This window comes from Pogona vitticeps, chromosome 1 (genome assembly GCF_051106095.1).
Source record: "Pogona vitticeps strain Pit_001003342236 chromosome 1, PviZW2.1, whole genome shotgun sequence".
Taxonomy (NCBI): domain Eukaryota; kingdom Metazoa; phylum Chordata; class Lepidosauria; order Squamata; family Agamidae; genus Pogona; species Pogona vitticeps.
In genome coordinates this window covers 116638822-116664231 of record NC_135783.1, presented here as the reverse complement: position 1 = coordinate 116664231, position 25410 = coordinate 116638822, and the positions used below count along the sequence as shown (strand labels likewise).

The 25410-nt window shown below is 38.4% G+C and overlaps 1 protein-coding gene and 1 non-coding gene across 6 annotated transcripts in view; both read left to right on the top strand.

Annotated features, from left to right (window-relative positions):
• Window positions 1-25410, top strand: part of FAM135A (family with sequence similarity 135 member A) — a 73118-nt gene that overhangs the window by 44728 nt on the left and 2980 nt on the right. For 2 of the 5 annotated variants that reach the window (XM_020785840.3, XM_020785839.3), the window contains exons 10-21: window positions 1512-1589; window positions 5283-5338; window positions 6620-6775; window positions 9617-9690; window positions 10748-10902; window positions 11926-14233; window positions 16444-16604; window positions 17206-17297; window positions 18518-18615; window positions 20397-20548; window positions 23192-23302; window positions 25004-25117. In XM_020785840.3, coding sequence (XP_020641499.3) covers window positions 1512-1589; window positions 5283-5338; window positions 6620-6775; window positions 9617-9690; window positions 10748-10902; window positions 11926-14233; window positions 16444-16604; window positions 17206-17297; window positions 18518-18615; window positions 20397-20548; window positions 23192-23302; window positions 25004-25117 — 3555 coding nt within the window. Of the gene's footprint in view, window positions 1-1511; window positions 1590-5282; window positions 5339-6619; window positions 6776-9616; window positions 9691-10747; window positions 10903-11925; window positions 14234-16443; window positions 16605-17205; window positions 17298-18517; window positions 18616-20396; window positions 20549-23191; window positions 23303-25003; window positions 25118-25410 lie in introns of those variants that run through there. The other 3 variants (XM_020785841.3, XM_078385998.1, XM_078385999.1) reach the window with 3 other exon arrangements.
• LOC140703648 (U1 spliceosomal RNA) lies at window positions 24368-24531 on the top strand. The gene has a single exon (XR_012082950.2). It is a non-coding gene; the product is annotated as a U1 spliceosomal RNA (small nuclear RNA).

Below are 25410 nucleotides of genomic sequence, written 5' to 3'. Positions count from 1 at the left end.
TAAATGGTATCTGCTAACACTACTAATATGGTCTTTTCTTAAAAAAAATCTATTCCTAGAGGTGGTGGAAGCAGTTCAGTCAGTGTTGCATGCATATACAGTGGTGCCTCGCATAACGTTTGCTTCATTTAACGTTTTTTTCACTTAACGTTTATTTTTTCAGAGTCAGATTGTGCTTCGTATAACGTTTTTCCCTATGGGCGATTTTCACATAGCGATTTTGGGACCATGCTTCGCTTAACGTTTTTGGTTTTAGGTCCCCTGCTTCACTTAACGATTTTCATTTTTTCAATTACAAAAGTGTCTTAACATGTTGAAAAACGGTTTTAAATGCTTGGAATCATTAGTGCACCTTCTAAAATGTGTGCATACTTAATTTGGCGTTGATCTGACTTTTCGTTAATTTTTTGTGAATTTTTTTCTCCCCCATAGGAAACAATGGAGCTGTCAGATTTTGACAGCTGTCAAAAGTTGGGGGGGGAAAATTCACCATAAATTAACGAAAAGTCAGATCAAAGCCAAATTAACGTTTGCATCCGTTTTAGAGGGGGCAGAAGCTAATCCAAGCATTTAAAACCATTTTTGACCCTTTTATGACACACTTAAATTTGCAAAAATTGACTTCGCAAAGCCATTGAAATGTATTGAGTCGGCTTCAATACATTCCAATGGAGGAAACATTGTATCATTTAACAATGTTTCCTATGGGTTTTTTCGCTTAAGGACGCCAATCCGTGCCTATTGGAACGGATTAACCGGTTTCCAATGCATTCCTATGGGAAATGGTGTTTCGCATAAAGTTTTTTTCGCATAAGGTTTTTTTTTTGGAACCAATTAAAAACGTTATGCGAGGCACCACTGTACAGTATATCCAAATGATGTCATTGGGACCTATTTATATGCCACTAAACACCCACATTATGGTTGCTGGGGGGGAATATCTTCTGAATGACTTGTACTATGATGACATCATAAGCAGTTTGTTACAAGCTACCTTCAATTTTTCTCCTGAAGAAAATCCTTTTCAGAATACTGAGATTCAAGTAGGATTCTGGAAGAACACTTCTGAAGACCTATTTAAATCTCAGAAAAAGTCCACTGTCCTTTCCTTTTCTGTTTCCTTGTATTGTCTGCTATCCCTTTTGCCTTCTATATGTTTATTCCTCTGATGTACATTTTTATTTTAAAATTGGCTTTTTAAAAAAATTGTATAAATACATGCTTTACATTGGGTTTTTTTAAGTAACAGAAATTGTTAGCATTTGGGCAGTTTTGATTTAACTATTCCATTTCACAAAATCTCACACAGATGATAAGTCTAATAAGAGCCATGATGTACATCATTAATAATTTTACTAAATTATGTTCTCTAATTGTCCTTACTTAATTGCACTAAGTACTAGGCAAGTGATAAATTTTCTTACTAACTTTAAGACTAATGATAATAATAATAATAAACACATGGAAAAAGGAGTGTAGTAACTAGTCATGTGTACAATCCTTATAACTAGCCCAGTCCAGCATGCAGGTGCTTTATGAACGCCTTCTCAGAAGAAAATATCTACGAATCCAGGGAGACGCATATCTAGGTATGTTTTTAAGTGGGTTATGTCTATAACCCATTAGGATGTATGATATAAAGCATCAAAGCTTTTGTTGTTTGTAAATAATACCTCTTATCTTTAAACACGTGTAGAATATCTAAAAATAACATCCAACTCTAGTTTAAGGTGGTTTATGAATTGAACATAGGAATTCTCTGTACCACTTTATCTGAGGATATAGTATCAATGAAATGGTCTCATTTCACAATGTCTGTTTTATTTTTGACCTTGTGCTATAAACCAGAAACAGTTGCAATATTACTTATGGGATAAGATATTAACATAGATTTAAAGCTCTGATATTTAACATATGAGATCAAGACTTGGAACAGAATTCTGTTAATAAGAAGCTCCACTGGAGTAAGAGCAGGAGGTAGATTTCTGCTACTTGCTTCTTCCCCTGAAGCTTCTGTGTCCCCTAAAAGGCTACTCTAGAAGATTGAGTGGCACTCTGGAACAGCATAGTGCCTATGCTGCAGGGGACTCAATGAAGATTACCTCCCCTGTCTTTCCTTCTGTGGGAGTCTCTACTAAGTCTGAGTCCCTTCCATAAATTGAGAATCTGGATTTGTGGAAAGGCATGTTCAGATCTAACTGATACCTTGTTTTTGCTGCTGGTTTTGAAGACCTATCATTCCATTTCCATATTTTTTAGATAACCATTAATGAAAACTCAGGATGAGAACTCACTGCTCTGATCTTTCTGAACAAAAGTGACCTGCCTGTACACTCTGAACTTTTTCATTAGCAGCATGAAACGTTTTCTGCTGTCAATAATCTGAAATACCTGAAAAGATTAGCACATTTTTCTATGAGTTGTGGAAATCCAATGGCCTGGTTATGAATATGGTTGCATTGCAGGGCACGATTTTTCCTGCCTTGGATGAAGAGATACTTATGGAGTTTAATAGAATGCTTTCTCTACCTCTTCAGAATATACTGGGCATTATCCAGAATGCCAAATTGCTATATTTCTCCCTTTCTCCACCCAGCACTCCATCTCCAGTCCAAAAATTCTGTTGGGCATTAAGCAGACCTTTTTACTTGTATATGCATTTGTTCCCATGCTGTTGTTAAAGGTAAAAGATTCTTCAACAAAGAATGCATCATTAGAAGATTGCTAAGGATATGTAACATATTTCTAATGTGATGAGAATTGATCTTCCTTTAGGTTATCACATTTTGATTGCATTATGCTTCGATCAATACATTTTATAACTTGGGTTGAAATCAATTGCTCACTGCACTTTAAAATACAGAAATAAATTACTAAAAGCTGAATGATGCAACTGGAGGAATGCAGTTTTTTTTTTGGCTGAGCCTAATTGTAGTTAAATGTAACCATTAGTTGACTATTCAAGAAAAAAGTAACAATGCATTCAGAATAAGGGAACGCTAACTTTCTTCTCTTTGTACTGAAATCTCATGCCCCCATACTATATGTTTTTTCAATATTAAATAGTTTAAAGAAAATAGGTTGAAATGGCATATGACATCTGTAAGAGAATAGGATTCCCCTGTGTCCTTTCCCAAATGCAAGGGATTAGGAGACCCTCTGCAGCAGCTTGTGGGGGCTCTTTAGGGCTGAAGAAAGGGGAAAGGAACCATGAAGCAGAAGTTTGCTTACACAACATTGAAGCTCAACTGTTAAATAGCTGCTTTGGGATGGACTTGGAATTCTAACTGATCTGTGAAATGTTTGCTTTTAAATGCAAAAGTATTAATTGAAAAGCAGATGTTTAGAAAACGGTTTGACGGGAAGGTGGAAAAAGCTCATACTAGAGTCTTGTGGCATCTTTGTGGATCTTTACATTTCTCTGGTGTAAATTTTCCATATTTTCAGCCATAAACTTTAACAACCCAAAGATTGCCAGAGTTTTTTCAGCAAAGTAAATCATTCATGTTTAACAATGATTCAAAATAGTTCCAAAATAGTTTCAATAGAAATTGTCCTAGGTAAGCTGCAGTTTGCATATCTGCTTTGGGATATTATTTGGGGGGAAAAACCAAGGCATATGGCAAACTAGAAAAAACCCACCAGCTATACTTAAGTGGGTCCCCCAAGTAAATCTCTTCACCAGACCTAGGAATTATACAAAATATATAAATGGTAGTGAATGAACTGTATTTTCTTGATAAGTTTTAATTTGAACTAGAGTGATTTGTTTCTGAAAGAATGGCCAATGTTGTTTGTCTGGGTTTAAAAGAAAATGAATGGAAAACCTCTGGGTAGAAAAAGGTTTTATTGTTGAGACTTATAATTAATTTATAATAAAGAAACATATCCCTTTTTGATTATTTAAATTGATAGAGAATATTTTCTTTTATTCATTTATATTTTAATTCTGTTATAGGCTGAAATCCTGTTGGGTGGACAGTGAGAATGATGTCTTTGTCAGCAGCAGATTGCTGTTGATTAAAGACTTCCCTTTTCAATTTCATGTTGTATAAGACTTTGTCTCTTTGTGTATGAGCCGTGTGCAGCTCAAAATATATAAAAAAGAAGTCTTTAATAAGCTGCTCTCTGATGAGGATGAAAATGAATATGAGGATGATTATGTTATTCCCTTTATGGGGGTGCAGGTGTATAAAAGGATTTTGCTGTCGTTAGACAAGATGAATTCCTACTTTTTTTCTTTATACGTAGATCCCTAGATATTCCTGTGATTCTTCAGTTCTGTACCTAATATTGGGATTTGCTTTATATAAAAAGACATGTCTAAGATGGCCTTCTTTAAACAAAATAATCCCTCTCATCGAAGAGATTTTAATCCAGTTGACCATGTTGCTATGAGAAGAGGGGACTGCCTAATCCCTCTTACAGTAACTGCAACACCACCTATGTGGTTTTGGAGGGTCCTATAACTCTTTGGAACAGATTTTCAAGGTCTAAAGGGAGTAACGGTAATCAGGAAAAGAAAGTTTTTTTCCTTCACTGCACATCCCTTGGAAAGCAGGATGCAAACTCGTATGTGGTAATAACTCCTCCATTGTTGTCTTACTATATTTATTATTCTCCAGCCTCTAAATTCTAACATTTTAAAAATGAAAACACCTGCATTTTAAATGAAAACTCAATTGATTCATTTCTCTCATAAGGATTGGTGAATTGGAGCTAATCTAATTTAATGCTTGCACATTTCCTTCCTAAAGCCTAAATTTCATTTCATGCATTGCTTTTTGAAAGCCTGTCTAACTAGTAAATTGAGAGATCTCAGGTAAAAAGAACTCTGTTTTCATAGGCTTTATATCAGGAACGGGCTGCTTTGATGGGTCAGGGGGTTAGCTGAATAAATAAATAGAAAAAAAACATAGTGGGACCTTAAAGACTATTATAATTTCTTATGACACAGAGGAAGTGGACTTGATCCATGAAAAGTCCCATGAAAATCTAATGGTCTTTAAGACGCCACTACTTTTTGTTTTTGTTTTTTGTTTTTTGTTCTTCTTTTGAGATATTTGGTACCACAGTGTGCAAGCCCATTCATTTCAATCTTTGGATAGCACAATGGCAAGCTGGAACCACTCAGAGGTCTATGAGCAGAACATTCTGTTCTAGCAACAGGATACTAGCCTTTGTTTCTGAAGTTGAATCAACCGAGTAGTCTTGTTTTGTAATTTATAAAACATAGTTCAAGCTTCAGTATACTAATTTTACATGCACTCTAATATTTTCAGAAAACATAGATGTAGATGTAGAAGTACGCCTGACAGAACTCTGTGACGACTTAAAGGTATTTTCCCTAATTTAAATAAATGTTAATTTATTTTTCCTACATTAAACCCAATCTCCACTCTCCTCCCATCAAGACTAGCCCTTTTCAATAGCAAACCTTTTTGTGGTTTAAGTAATTCCTTTTTTGTGTGTGTTTGTCTTATGGATAGGAAAGGTACTGGTAGACATAACATTTCCAAACTTTTGACCAAATTTGTCATCAAAACCTCTGCTCAAAGTGAGCAGTCAGAAGGCAAGAGAACAGGCATTCTTAAAGAGTCAACTGGTTAAAAGCAGAGGGCGTATATAAATCTCACAATAAGGGAAAATAAGTAATGATTTGTGTTGGTACTATATACTGTTTCAATTTATTCATAAATTTACCTGGAGATGAATGTTGGCATACTGGTTTGCAGATGACACCAGATTATTCAGGTTAATGAAAAATTCCAGACAGATTATGAACAGAACTAAAAGGTGATTCTCAACTAAAAGAGTTTTAAGATTTTCTTTCATGATATACTGTACAATATTACAAGTAAAATTAAAAGGGGGTTGACATGCTATGAGATTTTCACACCAATGCAAAGGACCCTTGTTTTTTTTAAAAAAAACCCACAGTTTTATAGAAACACAGTTCTGTAAAATCTCTTTCAACATCAAGCTCAAACAGCAAATGATATTCAGTATATGTATAACTTTATAGATATTAGGGCAGAACTCCCAATTTCATGTATAATACAGTGAGGGAGATGATACCATTACATGAGCAGAGTTCCACTTGTAAATGGGAGTTACGGAGGGCAGAAGGGATGAGATGGTAAGATGGATACAGTATGTATAAAACAGTATGGCAAAAATAGGCTTTAAAAAGTTCCCTCATCATAATACAGCAGGTCTACAAATAAAATGGACATATTTGACACAGCCAAAAAAAGATATTTTTTCACACCTAATTCCCTTAAAAAAAATCCTGCTTTGACATATGGTCATCACATGTGGGACCATAGAGTCTTAGAAATAAGTTCTTGAAGTAGATGGAGCCCAAGTACTGTATCATTTATAGGATGCTTCTTAGTTACAGAAATTGCCAGAGGTGTTGCCGTTTTGTTCTTCATGTGCAAATTGTGTTTCAGTAAATTTAATATATAAAAATGTTTTACAATGTAGTTTGAGAGGAAATAACTGACTTTATGACACTTTCATATTCATTTTTAAACTTGGAAAAATGTGTTATACGTTTGTCTGAGTATTAGAAACTATGTCAAAAAATGCAAGTTGTTTTTTTTTCCTGGTGCAGAAAATGGAAAATCCTGATGAACTGGCAGAGCTTATAAATATGAACCTTGCTCAGCTGTGTTCACTTCTGATGGCTCTCTGGGGACAATTTCTTGAGGCTGTTAACTGTCAAGAGGATGTCACTGCATTACTAGCACAAGAACATCACATGATGCGTGTATGTATTCAACCTATAATTAAACAAGTTTTGAGAGTGGAAGTGGCCCATCCCAAGTTCTGTTGCAGTAATGAAAAACTCTGAAACTGTGTATCAAATGTAGTTCTTAAAACTGAGTCTCAAAACCTTTTAAAAGTTAAACATAAGGTGAACCTACCACGTTTCCCTGAAAATAAGACAGGGTCTTATATTAATTTTTGCTCTAAAATGCTTTAGGCAGGGCTTATTTTCAGGTGATGTTTTATTTTTTTCATGTAAAACAATCTACATTTATTCAAATACAGTCACTTCTTCTTCTTCTGGTTGCTGCACAATAGTGGAGGGTGGGGTTTCACTTAACTAGGGCTTATTTTTGGGGTAGGGCTTATATTACGAGCATCCTAAAAATCATACTAGGACTTACTGTATTTTCAGGTTAGGTCCTATTTTCGGGAAAACAGGGTACATTTTTAAAGCCAAATGTATATCTAGAAATATTGATAAAACTAGAACATTAATGAAACACTTAGCAGTAATAGTATAGCATAAAAATGAACTTGACAGCAGCATTTATGTTAAAGCTACAGCTCTATTCAGGCTCCTCCTCCTCAGTCTTTATCCCTCATGCAGCCAAGGAAGTACCCAGCCCCTTCTCTCTCTCCATTATTCCTTGCTCCACATGAAAGGTTCCTATGAGCTTGTAGGTTTGGCACGTGAAACAGAAATCCCTGACTCACTGGAGACTGTTTTTATTGTTGGCTGGCTCCAAAGGGTTGGTGCCACCATCTTTTTCCCAGTACAGTGGTGCCTAGCTTAACGATGGTAATCTGCTCCAGGAAAATCGTCGTTAAGCGAAAACATTGTAAAGCGAAAATAAAAACCCCATTGAAATGCACTGAAACCCGTTCAATGCGTTCCAGTGGGGTAAAAACTCACCGTCCAGCAAAGATCCTCCATAGGGTGGCCATTTTCACTGCCTGTATAGCAAGGAATCCGTCCCTAAACACAGTGGGGAGCCATTTTAATCACCCGGCGGCCATTTTGAAACTGCCGATCAGCTGTTTAAAAAACGTCGTTTTGCAAAGAATCAGTTCCCAAAGCAGGGAACCGATAATCGCAAAGTAAAATTCCCCCATTCAGACTATAGTTTTGCGATCGCAATTGCGATTCCAAAAAGATCGTCCTTAAGCGGTTTCGTCGTAATGCGGGGCAATCATAAAGCGAGTCACCACTGTATCCCCTGAAAGTGGCATGACTATTTTCCTGCACCTGACATAGCGGGCCAATCAAGCCTGCTAGGAAATTGCACTTAGTCTCCAGGTGGACCTGAGAGTGGAAGTTTCCACTTTCATCTGCCTGTAAAGCAGTGTTTTCTCAAACTTGGGTCTCCAGATGTTAGGACTAAAACTCGTATAAGCTTTCACCTCTAGTTCTGCAAGCTAGAATATCTGGGGGTTGTAGTCCAAGAACATATGGGGACCCAAAGTTGGGAACCAGTGCTATAGAGAATATAAAGCAGCTGATCAGTTCATTTGGTGTTGGGGCTTCTCATACCAACCCACCCTCTTTTCTGTGGTGTTTTTGTATGTCGTGATTAGGATGTGTGAGGTTTTTTTTTTTTGTTTGTTTGTTTGTTTGTTTTGCTTTTAATTTTGTCCTAGAGTGGAGCTTTCCCCAGGTGGAGCTCCTTTAATTGGGTGGGTGGAGTCAACAGTACATGTGCACACTCAGGTTGGGGGCTGTTTTGCACTTTCACCCTCTGGTGACAGAGGGGTTTACACTGTGCCACACCCCCACAGCCTTTTCTATGGCATTAAACCTGACCAATCTTGGAGGCATACTGGGGCAAAGCCCAGTTGCTCCATCCTAGTCATGACCCTGTAGAAAGGTAAAACACAAATCATTAAATGTTTTGAAAATCTCACTTGCCCTAGTTAAATTTAAGCATGTGTCTATAGCCTTCATTTCAGTTTCGGCATTTTCTTCCCCAGATATATGGATTCATGATCTAGTGTTTTACATATCTGAGATATACTTCTTCCTGGTTGGGAATTTGGAGTTCATAGTTGCTACACTAATTTTCTAACCCTGGAGGAATTTGTCAGGTTTCTGAAGGCTAAGATGGTTGACTTTTGGGCCAAGCAGGAAATCCCTCAAAATCTGTGTGCCGAGGGCCATTGCACACCAAAGACGAACACATAGCTTTGTATATGTTGACTTGCCTGTCTGAGGCAAAGATAGCAAACCTACTGAGACCTCTGAATTTGTTTTTAGAATGTGCTGAGGAAGAGCAGTGATCACTTTGTATGCAACTACTAAATTGGGAACTCTAGCCAAAAATGCATAGAAATCCAATTTAGATTATCCAGGAGAAGGAACAGCAAACAAGCCTGGTGGTATCTTAAAGGCAAACAAAATAAATTGTACTATGACATAAGATTTCATGGCTTAGACTTATCATTTACCAGGATATGTGGACTTTTGAGCCTAAGGAAACAACTTTGAAGTTTCTGTTTTTATGTGCCTGTATCTTCAGTATCTGAAGAAAGGAAACATAATCCAAAGTAGAATTATATGCTAGTGGTTAAAAAGATTTTAATATCCAGTAATGCTCCTAATTAGCTGTTGAAAATGAAAAGTGTTGAAAATTAGTTATTGTTTAAAATATCTCTGGAAGACCCATTTTAACTCATTGCTCCATGATAGGCTTGTATTCAGTTTTTAAAAATGAACTGTTCCATTAATTAATGTATACTGTTACTGTGACATTGAGATATAAATATAGAATCTGTGCCATTAAGAAAACCAAAGGGTAACACTTTTAATATAAACTTTTATTTTTATTGCCTTGAAACATTTTAGGTGCGTAGATTTTCTGAAGCATTTTTTTGTCTTGAACATCCAAGAGAGGCAGCTCTTGCATATCAGGAACTACAGTAAGTAACTTTAAGTAGAAATATTAACTGTGAATGCAAACAAGAATGCACGCTGACCATGACCTATAACGCCCTTAATGATTTAGGATCTCAATAGTTGTTGGAATACCTCTGCTACTAAATAGCTACCTGTCTCACCTGATCCTCACAGTCTTTAATTTTGAAAACTGAGACACATGAGAAGGGCAAAAACTAACACTAGAAAGCATGCTTTCTCGGTCATGGCCTCTTCTGTGTGGAATAGGTTTTCTACAGAGATTTGTCAGGTGCCATCCCTCCCAGTTTTTAGGAAATGAATGCAAATAGAATTATATAAAGGTGCCTTTTATTAGTTTTTAACTATTGTCCTGAGATGTTTGTATGTGTTTAAATTTGTTTAATTCTGTTTCAGTTAGGAAGAAACAGAACACGGCCAAAGAGCCCAGAAAACCTAAACAACCATCAGATGAATGAATGAATTATAATTTCCCATTTTAATTAAAAAATAATGAATCCATTAGTTAGATTAATTAATGGTTGTTGTTGAGTGTGAACTGGGTGGATAGAAAATAAATTATAAGCTATAATTATAAAGTATAGACTGAAATCCTGTTCTGTAACTTTCATTTGCAAAATGGGAATTATGTCACCAGTAGAGGGTGATTTTAGGAAATAAGAAGTTTCTTTCTCCTGTCTTGTGGCTCCCATGGCTTCCATGTGACAAAAGGGATAACATGGGAATCAAAAAAAGTGGCAGGACAAAAGTCGGAAGTTTTTACTTACCCAAAATGACCCCCTGCTGGTGAAGTCACCACCCTTCCATGGGGTTTAATTGTGCAACTGGATTTCAGCCACTTAATTAAGAAAACTGTTTGATTAAACAAAAGTAGAAATTGAAACAATTATTTTTTTTAATCAGACTTAGTATTTATTTCATAATTGACACTATAGTCTTACAGAATATTGACTTTTAGCTAGTGCTTCTGACTAATACAATTAGAGATGAAACTTATCAGTTACAGTTCTTTGTGTATGCTTGCTTTGTGCAAATGTTTTCACATAAGATGGTGTCTTTCAGTGCCCAGAGTTACCTTCAGATGTGTACTGCAATAAAGAACACATCCTTCTGTAGTTCTCTTCCCCCTCTTCCGATTGAATGCAGTGAATTGGATGGCGATCTGAATTCTTTGCCTATAATTTTTGAAGATCGATATGTGGATTCCATCACTGAAGGTAAATCAGCACCTGTCAGGTTTTGCTTTGATGAAATTAAAGTTCGTATTGTGCAACACTTTATGATGATAATATAGATAGCGATTTAAGAGAGTTTCTGAAATAAAACCCGCTATAGCTAGGTGTGTGCTAAATATACAGTGGTGCCCCGCAGAGCGACAATAATCCATTCCAGGAAAATCGTCGCTATCCGGAATCATCACTGTACGGAAAGAAAAACCCCATAGGAACGCATTAAACCCTGTTTAATGCGTTCCTATGGGGGGAAACTCACCGCTATGCGGAAATCCTTCATACGGCTGCCATTTTCACCACCCAGTATGCGAGGAAACTGTGCGAAAACACAGCGGGTGGCCATTTTTTCCCGGCGGCCATTTTGGAACCGCCGATCAACTGTTTAAAAAAACATCGCAATGTGAAAATCGGTAAGCGAAATGCTTACCGATCATCGCAATGCGATTTTCGGGCACTTAAAACATTGCATCAATATGCCCATTCATCGTTAAACGGGGCGCTCGCTATGCGGGGCACCACTTTACTCACGTTCAGTTTTTTCTTACTTTATTTTTTACATTGCAAGTCCATGTGGAGGCCTCTGGGGTTGGAAGGTACTGAAGGGCATTGCAACAAGAAAAGAGACATCCAAAACCCTACTGTGCATATGAGAGCATATGCTGCTTGAAAGCCCAGCCTCTCTGAATGCTAATTTATATTCATATGCTTGTCTGCTTTACTTTTTGATTGAAAAGAATCCTCAGAAGGGTTGTAGCCCCGTGGTAGAGCACTTGCCTTTCATGCAAGCTAGTTTTGGAAACCCTCTTCTCTGAAATTCTAAAGACCTGCTGACAGCCATTGTCGAATGTGCTAGTTGAAGCATTCAGAGTAACTGTCTTCTTTCTTAAATTCGTGACCATGAAATGCATGTTTCTCTAATTCATATTTTAAATCTTAGTGCAATAACAGTTATTGCATTATCTTGTTCTAAAATGCTCTTCTTTCTTCCCCCCCCCCCATTTACATAAGAGATGGATGTAGCCTGGTCTGCAGCTCATCAGAAATCTGACTTCAAGAAATCAGATAAACTGGATACTGAAGAAGGTTCTATGGTTGGCTTTTCTAGCCCAGAGTTGAAAAATACATCTTTAGTTGTCTCCCACACTTGGCAGTCAGAAAGTGAAAAGCAGTTTATGAAGTCTACAAAGGGGAAATGTGAAGATACAAACAAGTCCAAAGTTAAAGTTCCCAAATTGATGAAAACAATGAAACCTGAAAATCCAAAAAAAATTGTAAAACAAAATTCTAAGGATTCTGTTGTCTTGGTAGGTTACAAATGCTTAAAAACGGCAGCAACGGATGACATCTCTAAGTACTTTGAAGGAATTCCTTCATGTAATCAGAAAGAAGGGGTGGATATTACAGTTGGTAGGCCTACTTTTGATGCAAAGAATGTCGTGCGGCAAATCAGTCAGAAAGAATACACAAGTTTATCACATAGACCTGAGCAAATTGCCACCAAGCCAGAAGAAAATCAGGAAAGCCCATGTGGCTCTGCCATTTCCCAGTGTGCAAATTCAATAACTTTTCATAACATTCCCCAGGAAGGGGTGGTGGATACTCATGAGAAAAGTAATTTGGCACCCAGAGGTTCTGTTGAAGATTCTATTGGTCCATCTGGAGTTATCAAAATAGAAGTGAAACCATATTGTAGGAATATGCACAGAGGAGAGAAAGTGTTTGTTCATATTGGATCACGAACAGAAGTTTCACAGGGTAGAGTGTGTGGAGAAAACCTGCAGCAGTCTACATTTGAAAGTTCAGAATCTGAAAAGAAGCCTAAGTCAGAAGAAGAGGAACTGTTTCTTGAAAAGGAAGTTTTGCAAGAAGCAGACTTCCGACATGATAAAGATTCCTTAGGAAAGGTTACAACTAACCAGTCCACTCTGTCAACAAAAGAAACTCCTGTCACTGTTGTAAGTGGAGATGTACTTAAGTTGCCGGACATTAGTGTTACCTATGCATCTTCCCGGTTTTCAGATTCCGGTATAGAAAGTGAACCAAGTTCTTTTGCATTGCACCCAGGTGCAGAGGTGGCTTTTGAAACTCCTCAAGGCCAAAGTGCATGTAGCAGTGAGAGAATGTTTCCTCAGCTTTTAATCAAGCCAGATTGCAATATTAAAAACCCAATAGAGAGTCACTGTACTGAAAGTACAAGTGCTGTTAGTGAAATACAGTCCTCCTTAACATCAATAAACTCTCTCCCTTCTGATGATGATCTGTCCCCTGATGAAAATTCAAAGATATCTCTTGTACCTGAATGCCAATTAAGTGACAGCAAAACTATATTAGACCTGGGAGCAATTGACTTGACAAAATGTGATGACAATGAAGAATCTGATATTGTGCCATCACACTTTATAGCATGTTCAGAAGAGTCAGATGAGACTACATTTCTGCCTTCATTGCCCTCAAATATAAAAGCACCGTTACAACTAGTTTCAGGTGGAGATACATGTACAAATGTGAATACCTGTAATCCACAATTGAATATTGAGACAATTTATAAAGATTCCCAAAGGTTGGAGAGAGACATGCATACTGCAGAAAAATCAAATGAAACTCTTTCAGGAATTGTTTATTTAGGGGAGACCTGTGTTGTTTCAGGTTCAGTGTCTACTTCTGCTGAGGGTATTATGAAGCCAATTGATGGAAATCTTAATGAATCTTTGGAGGAAAAACAAATGGCTGTCAAACTGACAACGGCAGAAAATGATAATCTCACAGGTTTGAATGTTCTCTCATCAGAGGGCAGTACAGATATGCTGAAGCAAGGACTTGTAGAAAACTACTTTGGTTATCAAAGCAGCGTGGATATTTCCAATATATATTCTTCTGTCAGTAGCAATCCTGTTAGCCCTCAGAGAGGAACAATTTGTACCATTTCACCAGAGGAGGAAAAGGAGGAGGAGGAGGAAGAGGAGGAGGAGGAGCAAAACCAAGACATGGTTGAAAATGGTTATTTTGAGGAAACAGATGATAGTAATTTATATGGAGCTACAGTTGATTCCGAAGAGAATTTTGGGCTGACAGATGAGAAAGCTTTAAGAACAGAAAGAATGACTAGTGAACTTTTTGGCAATGCAACAAGTATGACTCCACTGTATTCTCCAGGTAGTTTGACTTTTCCCTCTACATTGAAAGGATACCCATGTAATGTGTTATGGTCTTCAAAGGACAGATCTAATGCAGTTCTCAAGCAGCCCTGCAGCATGTCCTGCAGTACAACATCATCTGTCCCCTGGTATGAGTTCTTCCCCAAACCTCAAATGCTTGCGTAAGTGATTTGATTTAAAATCATTGTTTTAAAGCCCACTTTAGAGGGAAAATATGCACAGTGTATGCCTCTTCTTTTGGGTATTACGGTTGTGACAGAGGTTTCCTACTAGTTGTTCTCTTCACTACAGTAGGCCTAGATTACTACCTTGATATGTAGCTATTCTGATGTTTTTGCACAAGAATGTCTATGATGGAGGCGGGGGGGGGTTAAAATGCAGCTTATGCATTTGTTAGGAAAAGTACAGTTGCTGCTAAGTAAGACATTGAGACCAGGGATGAGGGATGTGGCTCATCTCAGGTATCTTTCTTTCATCAATGATAGTCAACATAGCTAATGATAAGGGTTGACAGGAATTGCAATTTGACATCTTTGGAAACCACAAGTTGCCTTCTGCTGTTTTAGACTACGGTTTATATGTTTCAAGCACATATTTCCAGAAACCTAAAGTGGTTGAAAGTTTTCATAGAATCCTAGAATAATGGAGTTAGAAAGGGCCTATAAGGCAATCAATTCTAACCTAGGAATCCCAATCAAAGTACATCTGACAGATAGTTGTCTAATTTTTTTCTTGAATGCCTCCAGTACTGGAGCATTCACCACCTCTCGAGGTAATTGGTTCTATTGTCATACTTCTCTCAGGAGGTTTTTCCTGATATTCAACCAAAATCTGGCTTCCTGTAACTTGAGCTCATTATTACATGTCCTGTACTCTGGGATGACTGAGAACAGAGCCTGACCTTCCTCTGTATGGCAATTTTGCAAGTTTTTGAAGAGCGTTATCATATGTCTCTCCATTCAGTCTTCTTTTCTCAAGGCTAAACATGCCCAGTTCTTTCAGTCTTTCCTCATAGGGCTTGGTTTCCAGTCCCCTGATCATCCTTGTTATCCTCCTCTGAACTTGGTCCAGCTTATCCACATACTTTCTAAAGTGTGGTGTCCAGAACTGGACACAGTCATCAAGGTGAGGCCTAACCAGTGCCGAATAGAGGGGAATTAATACTTCACAGGATTTGGAGACTACTTCTGTTAATGCAGCCTTCTTTTCAGAAAGATCTGGAAAGTGTTCCTTTGGCAAAAGTTCATAGCCAATTCTTATTTTAACATAAAAATCCAGAAGTGATCTCTAGTGCACTATATTTATATCCACATTGAAAGTGGTGAATTCCAGTCACTGGCAGATCTTACTGGTTTTGAAGCCTCCTTGTTTTTCAGTTATGGCAGGAGGTAAGGAGATGCATGGGTAACTTCCTTTGAAACTAGCATGGTCGTATCTTGATCATGATAGTTTGCATTGGTATTGAAAAAGAAAACTGGAAACCTTATGATAAAGGTAAAATTAAGTATTTCAGCATTTTTAACATGTGGTCTGTCTGTGCATAGATAGAAAGGTTGATAGATATTTGTTTTTCACCCCAATTTTATCCTACCTGATCAGTAACCCTTGAATTGTGGTATAGAGTATGACATAGTTCTTAAAATTTTCATGATTTGTGAACATTTCAGTTCCAAGGGTGCTGTTCCAAAGAATATATTTGTCAGAAAATAGCACAGTTTTAATTCAGAACTGTGATATCTAGTGCTGCAAAATAGTCAAGAGAGTTCACAGATGCAAGAGAGGAAGTCTCCAATGTGAGGCAACTAATGATTATTGATGCTAAATGTGGCAGACTGGCATTGTCCAGTGAAGAAACAGTGGCTGAAATCCTGTTCCTTACAGTAGTAAGTCACAGCTAGATTCATCTGAATCAATGAAACTTACAGAGGGGTTGAATTGCCAAATCAGCTTTGAACCATTGAGTCTACTCTAGTGTGAATTACTGTGCTAATCAATAGGATTTTAGTGACTTCCTGTGGTTTTCCTAAAAGCATTTTGCCTTTTAGAATCATCTACTACAGCACATCTGTGCACAGCTTATACTTAGTGTAACATATTTATGTTGGTTTAATTGACAATTCAACATAGAGCTGTGCTGATACAGCTATATTGCAGGAGCTTCTGAGAGACAGCATTGTTCAATGTATCTTTAGGGTGGGGAGTGTATTAGTCTTTGTAAGTATAAAACTTGTAACTTTCTGATCTGAAATATTGCACTGAGTGGTAGGTAATTTTAAATAACTACACATAAATGAACTGAAAAGTAAACAAAATTTACTTCTCTTCATATTCAATATTTATTGGCTGGGTGAAATAAAATCTGCTTTTTCAGATTCCTTAATGCTAAAGAAGAACTGAAGCAACTTCACCTCCCTGGATTTATGTACAGTGATATAGCCAAACTGGCATCTTCAGTACCTTATTTTAGTGCAGAAGAGGAAGAAAGTACAGAAGATGGAATACATCTTATAGTTTGTGTACATGGGCTGGATGGTATGTTGTGGCAACTGATAATGGGTTAAGAACACATGAGATTTTAGTTCAGAGCCTTGTTTTTGGTATGGAGATTTGCTCCAGACATAATAGAGTGTTAACATTCTCCTGTCATGCTGTTATTTAGTTTGTAAAAAAGGTTTTTAAAAAAATCATTTTAAATGGTGTATCTTGTTCTTGTTAATCAGCCTTGTTATAACAATCAGTCCAGTGTCACATTAAAAACAACATAGGATATTCAACCACCTTCGGCTCTTCTAGACCACTGGAGCATTATTTTCAAGACAGCCTGTTATGTTGACAGATCTATGAGCAGAAGGTTTTCACCGAGCTTTACCCAGAGTTTACATGTTTCGATACTGAGTACCAGGGAAGAAATTCCTCTCTAAATATTGCTTTATTGAATTAATTATCCTCTCTTCGGATAACTGAATGCAAAAATTAGTTGTTCTTCCATTCATTGAATGTTAATATTACAGTAAGTCTGGAATTAGAATAATGTAGAGCAACATTTCTGCAGTGTTTCATAACTTTAGCATGTTAATTTTTTTTTTTTTGAAAGCAAGTTTGTCTAATACAAAACTTTGTCTCTTTATTTTAGGCAATAGTGCAGATTTAAGATTAGTAAAGACTTATATTGAACTTGGCCTTCCTGGAAGTCGTATAGATTTCCTCATGTCTGAGAGAAATCAGGTATTTGCAAGTGCTAGAACTGTTTTTAAGATTGTTAATTTTTTTTCAAATAATAAAACCCCTTTAAATGGGCAATTGACACAGACCAATTTATGTCTAGTTAATTACTACTTTTTATTTGTGTAAAACAATTAAACCGTAATCCTGTACATACTGATCTTTGTAGATTTGTAACTCGATTGCTATAGTTACTTAATGAAGAGACAGCATTCCGCACATGACTAGAGACACCCTTCCATTTAACACGAGAATTGGCATTGGCAACATGTTCTAGTTTTCAGCCTGGTTTGGAAAAATCCTTGAATGCTTTTGGTCCCTGCTTGTTGTCATCCCACTGCATGACTGCCCATAGCCAGACTACTATACATGCATTTCAGTTTCTGGATCGAGGTACCCAGACAATCTATGCTAGTGCTGCCTTCAAAGGTGTTTCTTTCTGCTTGGGTTGAAGTGGTAAGAGTCAGTTCCATTGTACTGAAAGCCAAAGTAGAGGTACAAGGAATAGATTTGGAGGTATCTGATCCTCTTGTTCTTCCTCGGCCTAGTGATGGAGGAAGCATTATAGATAGGAGGGAAATTTCCCTCTGCATGATCCCCTTTCAGTCAAAGCCAGTGAAAAGCTTCAGAGGTACGCAAGCATTCTCTATCTGCCAAGCAATTGAAACTCTAGCTGTCTAGCACTGATAGGCAGAGAGATTAGCTGCTCCCGTCACCTTCCAGTTTGGGGCTGGAAAGTGATATCAGAAGTTTGCCTTCCTACTTCTAGGCAGTTGGAACTCTAGCTATATCACAGAGATAGAGGAGGGTCTTTCCTTTCCTTCTGTGAAGAATCTTCAGGCCGTAGCAGCCAACAGCATCCCACACCCCTCACTATTTCATTTAGGTAACTGGGCATGGAATGGATTAAATTGAACTGTGGGTCAAGATTTCTTTTAATGTACTTTGGCTGAATTATGAAAGCAAAGCTTTCTCTTACTTAAGTAGACACCATATAAAAGATGTGATTCTGTATGTTTCATGTAGTTATTCTAAGGCATTAAAACAAACTGTTTTCCAGGAGAATGCATTGTACACAAAGTAGTTTATTTATTTCCATAAGGGTTCTCTCTTCATGGGATTGCTACTTTGGTTCTTCTCATCTACGCTTTTTATGCCAATTACTATTTATGTGCATAAGAAAACAACTTTGTTTCTAAACAATGAAATTTCCCCCCCTACAGAATGATACATTTGCTGATTTTGATTCAATGACAGATCGTCTTCTGGATGAAATAATACAATATATTCAAATTTACAACCTAACAATTTCAAAAATCAGGTAATTGTTCTAGTGCGTGATTAGTCTTTCCTGGACATTATAGGAAGAGGGCACCAGTGGCTTTTGGATCCTAGATCCAAAACCCCACAGATATCCAGAGGAGGTATACAGTGGTGCCCCGCATGACGACGATAATCCGTCCCATTGAAATCGCTGTTTAGCTAAAACATCGTCTAGCGAAAACCTTTTCCCCATTGAAATGCATTGAAACCCATTTAATGCATTCCAATGGGGAAAAATCCTTGTCGTTCTGCGAAGATCGCCCATAGGGAAGCCATTTTGCAAAGCGCCGATCAGTGGCAAAATCGTTGTCTTGCGAAAATCGGTTTGCGAAGCAGGGACCCAAACATCATCCAGCGAAAATCGCCCATTGGAATCACTGTTTTGCAAATTGCTATAGCGATCGCAAAACCTCATCGTCATGCAGATTCATCATTTTGCAATATCGTCATCTAGCGAGGTACCACTGTACTTCCCTCAGCCGTGCTAGTATGGAACTACTATGGAAGGAAGGAAGGTCCTCATCTTTCAATGTGGGTCTGTAGCGCCTGATATACAGTTTTGGTTCTTTAAACCTCCCCATCTCTACCTTGCTCTTTCTTCACCTCCTCTTTCCATTAGCAGAATTGTGTGCACTGAATGTTCCCCCAGTACAAGCAAGGGAGAATCAGTTTTTATTTATTCCTCATATGCTGTTAAAAACTGGCTCTGGAACAGCGTTGAATGGAAGTGCTATTCAGGTTCTAAGCCACTGTTTTTGAACACATGAAAGCAAGAACCCAGAGTGGCCTGGTTACCAGATGGTGCGGGGTATAAATCCAATAAATAAATAAATAAAATAAAATGAAACCATCTATAGTAGCACTGAGATCAACAGGAAATTTGAAACAAAACAGGGAGCTTGCAAAGAAGCTAGGTCACTTCTGTTAGCTGCAGGAAATACTGGGAACAGCTATATCCAACCCAACTGGTTATGACAGTGTATTTGTAGAAGGGTGTCAGTAGAAATGGCAGGCTTAGGTGCAAGAACAGAAGATAATTCATGTACTGAATTGGCTGGAAATGAAAATAGAACCACTGGGAAGCAAGAGGGAAGTGTCAACATACTTGAGGGAACCTAGAGGTTTGCAGAAATAGAAACAGTTTTTCAAAAACCTAGATTCCAAGGGGATGAAGAAAAACCAGAGTGATCATATGCTTGCTGAGTAGACACTGTATGTAGAATATCAGTTGAAAACTTAGTTTTTTTAAAAAAGTTATAACTGTATGTTTTTAAAGTATATGCAACACTCCCTTTTTCTGTAATTGAAGCTGTAGAAAACAAGTGGATTGCATACGGATGTAATACTGAGGAAACCTCTCAAATTAACAAAGATAAAAGCACATTACTTTCTTAGTTGAAAAAGGGCAAAGCATGCCTTCTAACCTGTTTCCTTCCAGTTACTACTAGTGATCATTTTAAAGCTTTTGAAGTTCCCTTTATATTACTCTTTGCAAAGCTGTTTTGACATTTTCAGAGAAAGCATACTGTTTACAGTACAGTACTTGAAAAATTGTGTCTGGATTTCAGCTTCCAGAATCATCAAGCCAGCATAGCTAGTAGTCAGGTTCAGGGTGGGTGGGATTCTAGGAACTGTAGCCAAAAATATAACTTTTCCAAGAAACATTTACTGCTGTTTACAGGTCTGTTTTGCAGCAGTGAGATAACATTGCTGTATTTACTTGCAAATGTCTTTAAAAGTGTTTTGCCAAAATGTCATACTCTCTTCTGTTTTGTTCAGTTTTATCGGGCATTCATTAGGAAACTTAATAATCCGCTCAGTGCTTACAAGGCCTAGGTTTAAATATTACCTCAACAAACTTTACACCTTCCTGTCTCTGTCTGGACCACATCTTGGTACACTCTACAACAGCAGTGCTCTTGTCAATACAGGTAAAAAAAAGTTTTGGTGCTCATTTGAAAGTTGAAGTGGTATTAATGTGGTACACATGTTAACTCACTGGTGATATATACAGTGGTGCCTCGCTTAACGAGTGCACCGTTTAACGAAAAATCCGTATAGCGATCCCTTTTTGGGGATCGCTATACGGATCAGCCCCAATCGCCGCACTCGCTTTGCGACGATTGGGGCTCCGGCGGCCATTTTGGAGCCGCCGAACAGCTGATCGGCGGCTCCAAAATGGCTGCGGATGGCTCGAAATGCCCCCCCGCAGCATTTTCGCGACCTCCCTAAGCAAGGGGAGGGCGCGAAAACGCTGATAGGGGCCATTTCGGGTCATCCGGCGGCCATTTTGGAGCCGCCGATCAGCTGATCGGCGGCTCCAAAATGGCCGCCGGAGCGAAAACATCGCTGGAGGGGGTAAGTTTAGACACTTATTGGAACGCATTAAACTAAGTTTAATGCGTTCCAATAGGTTTTCCTGCCCCGCACAGCGATGTTTTCGTATAGCGAAGGTTAATCCGGAACGGATTAACCTCGCTATACGGGGCACCACTGTATTTAACTGGATAGCTGCAGAGTTGCTTCTCTGCCATGAAACTACATGAAGAAGCTCATGAACGCCGGAGTTCCCACAAACATGTGGCTGTTTAATGTCAGAAAGAGAGCTGGGCAATCAAGTTTCAAACTTCATCATTTTTGTCACAGTGGGATGCTGCACTGAAGAAATTGTTGAGAATTTTGATTATAATGTGTATTCTCATAATACACATACTGATTTCCCCCAAAATGGTGTGTTTTAAACAGTGATATATACACATGAACAATGGTAAAATGACAAGAGGAGGAGACAACAAAATCAATACATTTGTTAATAAAAGACCAAAACTTATGAATAACTGTACAGAAAATGCTAATACCAGTGGTCAGTTTTCAAATATTCAGCAGAGCAAAGCCAATTTAACTTGATTCTGGAATAGCATCAGAAAGAATATTAATTGGACAGCCTGTGGAATGGCACTCTAGAAATCCTGGGAGACGACCAAGCAGGCTGCATTTCTTGTGGAAACCATTCTGGCTTCTAATTAGTATAAAACTTGAAAAGGGGCTGCTTATCAGATTGCAGGGAGGTTCATGTGTGAAAAGAAACCACGTAATATACTACATAGCTTCAGCTTGCGGGGGGTTGTTGTTTGTTTTGGGGCCCTAAATGTTTACACCAGCAGCAGTGAGAACAGCTCAGGATAATAGGCATTATGTTTTCTTTTATTTGATAATGCTGATATGGTTTTATTTTTATTTATTTATTTATTATTGGATTTTTATCCCACCCTTCTAGACAGAAGTCTACTCAGGGCAGCTCACAATATATTATGGATAAACAAGTTAAAAACAACAATAATACTATAATCAAGATGGGAATAAATAGCAGAACAAGAAAAGTAAAAGTCAAGTAATGGCAGGAGGGAAGGCTTGCCTAAAGAGTCAAGTTTTTAATTGGCTCTTGAAAACACCCAGCGAGGGTGCCAGGCAAATCTCTGGCGGCAAGCTGTTCCATAGTCGAGGGGCCCCACCAAGAAGGCCCGGTTTCTTGTTCTTTCTTTCCGGGCTTCTCTCTATGGTGGAGTGGGCCCTCCAGAGGAGCTTGGAAGCTACACAATCACATCCCTCGATGGGAGGGGCACTCCCACACACACCCTAGTATTGTAGGGTGTGCATGTGTTGTTTTGTTTATTAATTGAAAAAGTTCTCTTATGCCACCTAGTGGCAAAAATCAATTTTAAAACTGTGTGTTGTGTGTGTTGGTCTCTGGGGTGCTGGTGGACCTCTCAAAGGAGGGCAGAATTGCCCCCGCATAACCCCATAGAGGACACAAGGGGACTTTTTAAGAAAAACACTGCTGAAAGCATTCATTTAGAAAAATATTGTGGGGTATGGGAGAGTTGCAGGCAGGTGCTGCATGCGACTGGCAGACTGCATGATGCCCATCTCTGCTTTAAGGATAAATACTGCTGGATAGTTCTGTGGTTTAGGTAGCCAGAGGTTGGCAGTTCGATTCTCTGCTGTGCCTCCTTGATGGGCTGAACGTGATGATCCATAGGGTCCCTTCCAGCTCTGCAGTTCTAAGATGATGACAACAGTGATGAAAATCCTCAAAATGAAGGATCAAAATGCAGTGTGACAAGTGTTGTCATTGCTTTGAAGCATTTTAATTGACTTGGATATACAGTCTGATTTGCCTTAAATTAAAATTTTGTCTTTTTGATATATTTTATTCATTAGGTATGTTCATAATTTGAGTATATTTACACTAACCCTCCCAGGGTTTTCTAGGTACAAATTACACAGAAGTGGTTTAGCAGTCTTTCGAAATATAACCCATTCTAGGTGATCTCTGCTGTCTACTTTCTTAGAAGGCACAGTGGGGATCTGTACTGCTGGCTCCAGGTGTTCCAACTCATTGAGCTATACCAGCATAGGTAGAAGAACAGGAGCAAATAGATCCACCAAACTCCTTGAATATTGTGAACCTTAGTTGGTGGATTAATTATTAATGTCATGCTACATTAAGTATATGGTAATGATATACATGATTATCTGTGTATACATATATGTACTTGTACTTAAAAATGCAGGTCTCTGGTTTATGCAGAAGTGGAAGAAGTCAGGGTCCTTACTACAGTTGACCTGTCGAGATCATTCAGACCCTCGGCAAACCTTCTTGTACAAACTGAGTAGAAAGGCAGGTAGGTTACATCAACATCTATAAGATTATTCTGTTGTCTGTAATGAATCATGTCCTTCAGTTTACACACCATGTATTATCTGAGGACAAAGTGGTTAGTCTTCATACTAGTGCAGTCAGTAATTCAATTCTGCATGTGATACTGATCTTTAAAGATACACAACTTACCTGTTGAGACAAGAAATTGATAAATTTAAAACATTTGTTGGACCAGAGAAGCTTGTTATGCTTTTACATGGATTTTGAGATCCAAGACACGTAGCCTGTGTTGCACCACTTGAACAAAACTCCCAGTTCTCACAGTACTGTTGAATAAAATGGAAGGGTGGGTGTAGGATGGGAATAAGCCCCTCCTCCATTTGGTTTAACTCCTAAAATGGTAAGGACAGCTGTGCCTTTTGGCTGACTTGATTAGATCTGTAATCACTGTGTGCTAGACATGGGGTTTGCAAAGACATGCAAACAGAAATGGTTCCATTGGAAATATCTTTTCTCCAACCAAGTCTAATTTATGGTTCTTTGTCTCAGAATACCCTTAGTCCCAGAACTAACCCTTTTGAAATTTATTCCGTTTCTGGCATCATGCAGTCTTGTAAACAAGCTTCCTATAAACATGCTTCCTACTATGTTTGTACACTATAAATGCAGTGGGTTTCCCTGAACAAAACAGAGAACTATAATACAGTGGTGCCTTGCAAGACGATTGCCTCACGGGGCAAAAAACCCACAAGACGATTGGTTTTCACGATCCCCAAAACTGCATATCCCCAAAATACTGATTATTCCTCTTTATATATTTGTCTAATTTGCCTTACAAAATTACCGTATTTTTCGCTCCATAAGATGCACCTGACTATAAGACACACATAATTTTTAGGGGAGGAAAGCAGAAAAAAATATTCCGAACCAAATAGCTCTCTTCCCATGCTGTTAGGGAGAGAAATAGGGGGAATGCCAGATCCAAGTCACTGAGACCGCCTTTGCAAGGGAAAAGTGATTCCCCTGCCTGCACTGCCTTTAGAAATGCAGTGGGTCTCAGTCTTGGATGTAGAGGCCACTCCAACTCATATTTACCTGGCAGGGGAGATACCATAATCATGAAAGTGGTTTTTCCAGGGTGAAGCTCATCCATTGCACCTCAGGCGTGCTGATCCCTGTGATTTCTCCAAATGTGGGAAATTCAGCTGCATAATTTGTGGCAGTGGGGGACTGTGTTTGCGCTTTCCCCTGGTCTTTCTAGAATCACTTTGATTTCTTTCCCCTTTGGTCCTTGGCTGTTTTCACTGCCCTCTGCCATTTAAATTTGCTGCTGTTGGCCCTGCTGGCTTTCCAGGTGGGCTCCAGGAGGCAGATCCTGGAAAGCCAGCAGCGCAGATGGCAGAGTGGCGAGGTCCAATGCAGCTGTCATGGCAAGCAGCCTCTTGTGCCAGTTCAGAGGCCTCCCAGCACAGCGGCGGGAGGCTTCTGGGTGGTGGTGGCTGAAGAGGTTTTGAACCCTTTTTACAGTATTCGCTCCATAAGACGCACACACTTCCCCCACACTTTTTTGGGGGGGGCACATCTTATGGAGTGAAAAATATGGTAATATTTCTTAGTCAGCAAGAAACTATTATGTATGTTTCTTTCTGAACCAGCAGTTTATAAAATATGTGTTACATTTTTAAAATTTGTGTTTTATATCTACCATTATTGTTTCTCACAGGTCTTCAGTATTTCAGAAACATAGTATTAGTAGGATCTCTTCAAGATCGCTATGTTCCTTATCATTCTGCACGCATTGAGATGTGTAAAACAGCTTTGAAAGATAAACAGACAGGTAATATCCAATATGTGAAACAGTATCTGTCCCTTAGAGAGAATATGCCTCTTCCTCCTCCTCTTCCTCTTTGTTTATATCCCCTCTTCCTCATAGAGACTTAGGGCAGCTTATTTTCAGTGCATGTAATTTAATAATGCTTCTGTTGACACCTGAAGAATGTCACTGTAGGGCAGTAATCCTCAGAAATTTCATATTAAGGATGTATCTTTTAACACATAAAATGGAAGACTATTGGGTCTTCCATCTTTTCATGGGGTGATGTTGAATCCTGAGGCTGTTGTCCTCAGCAG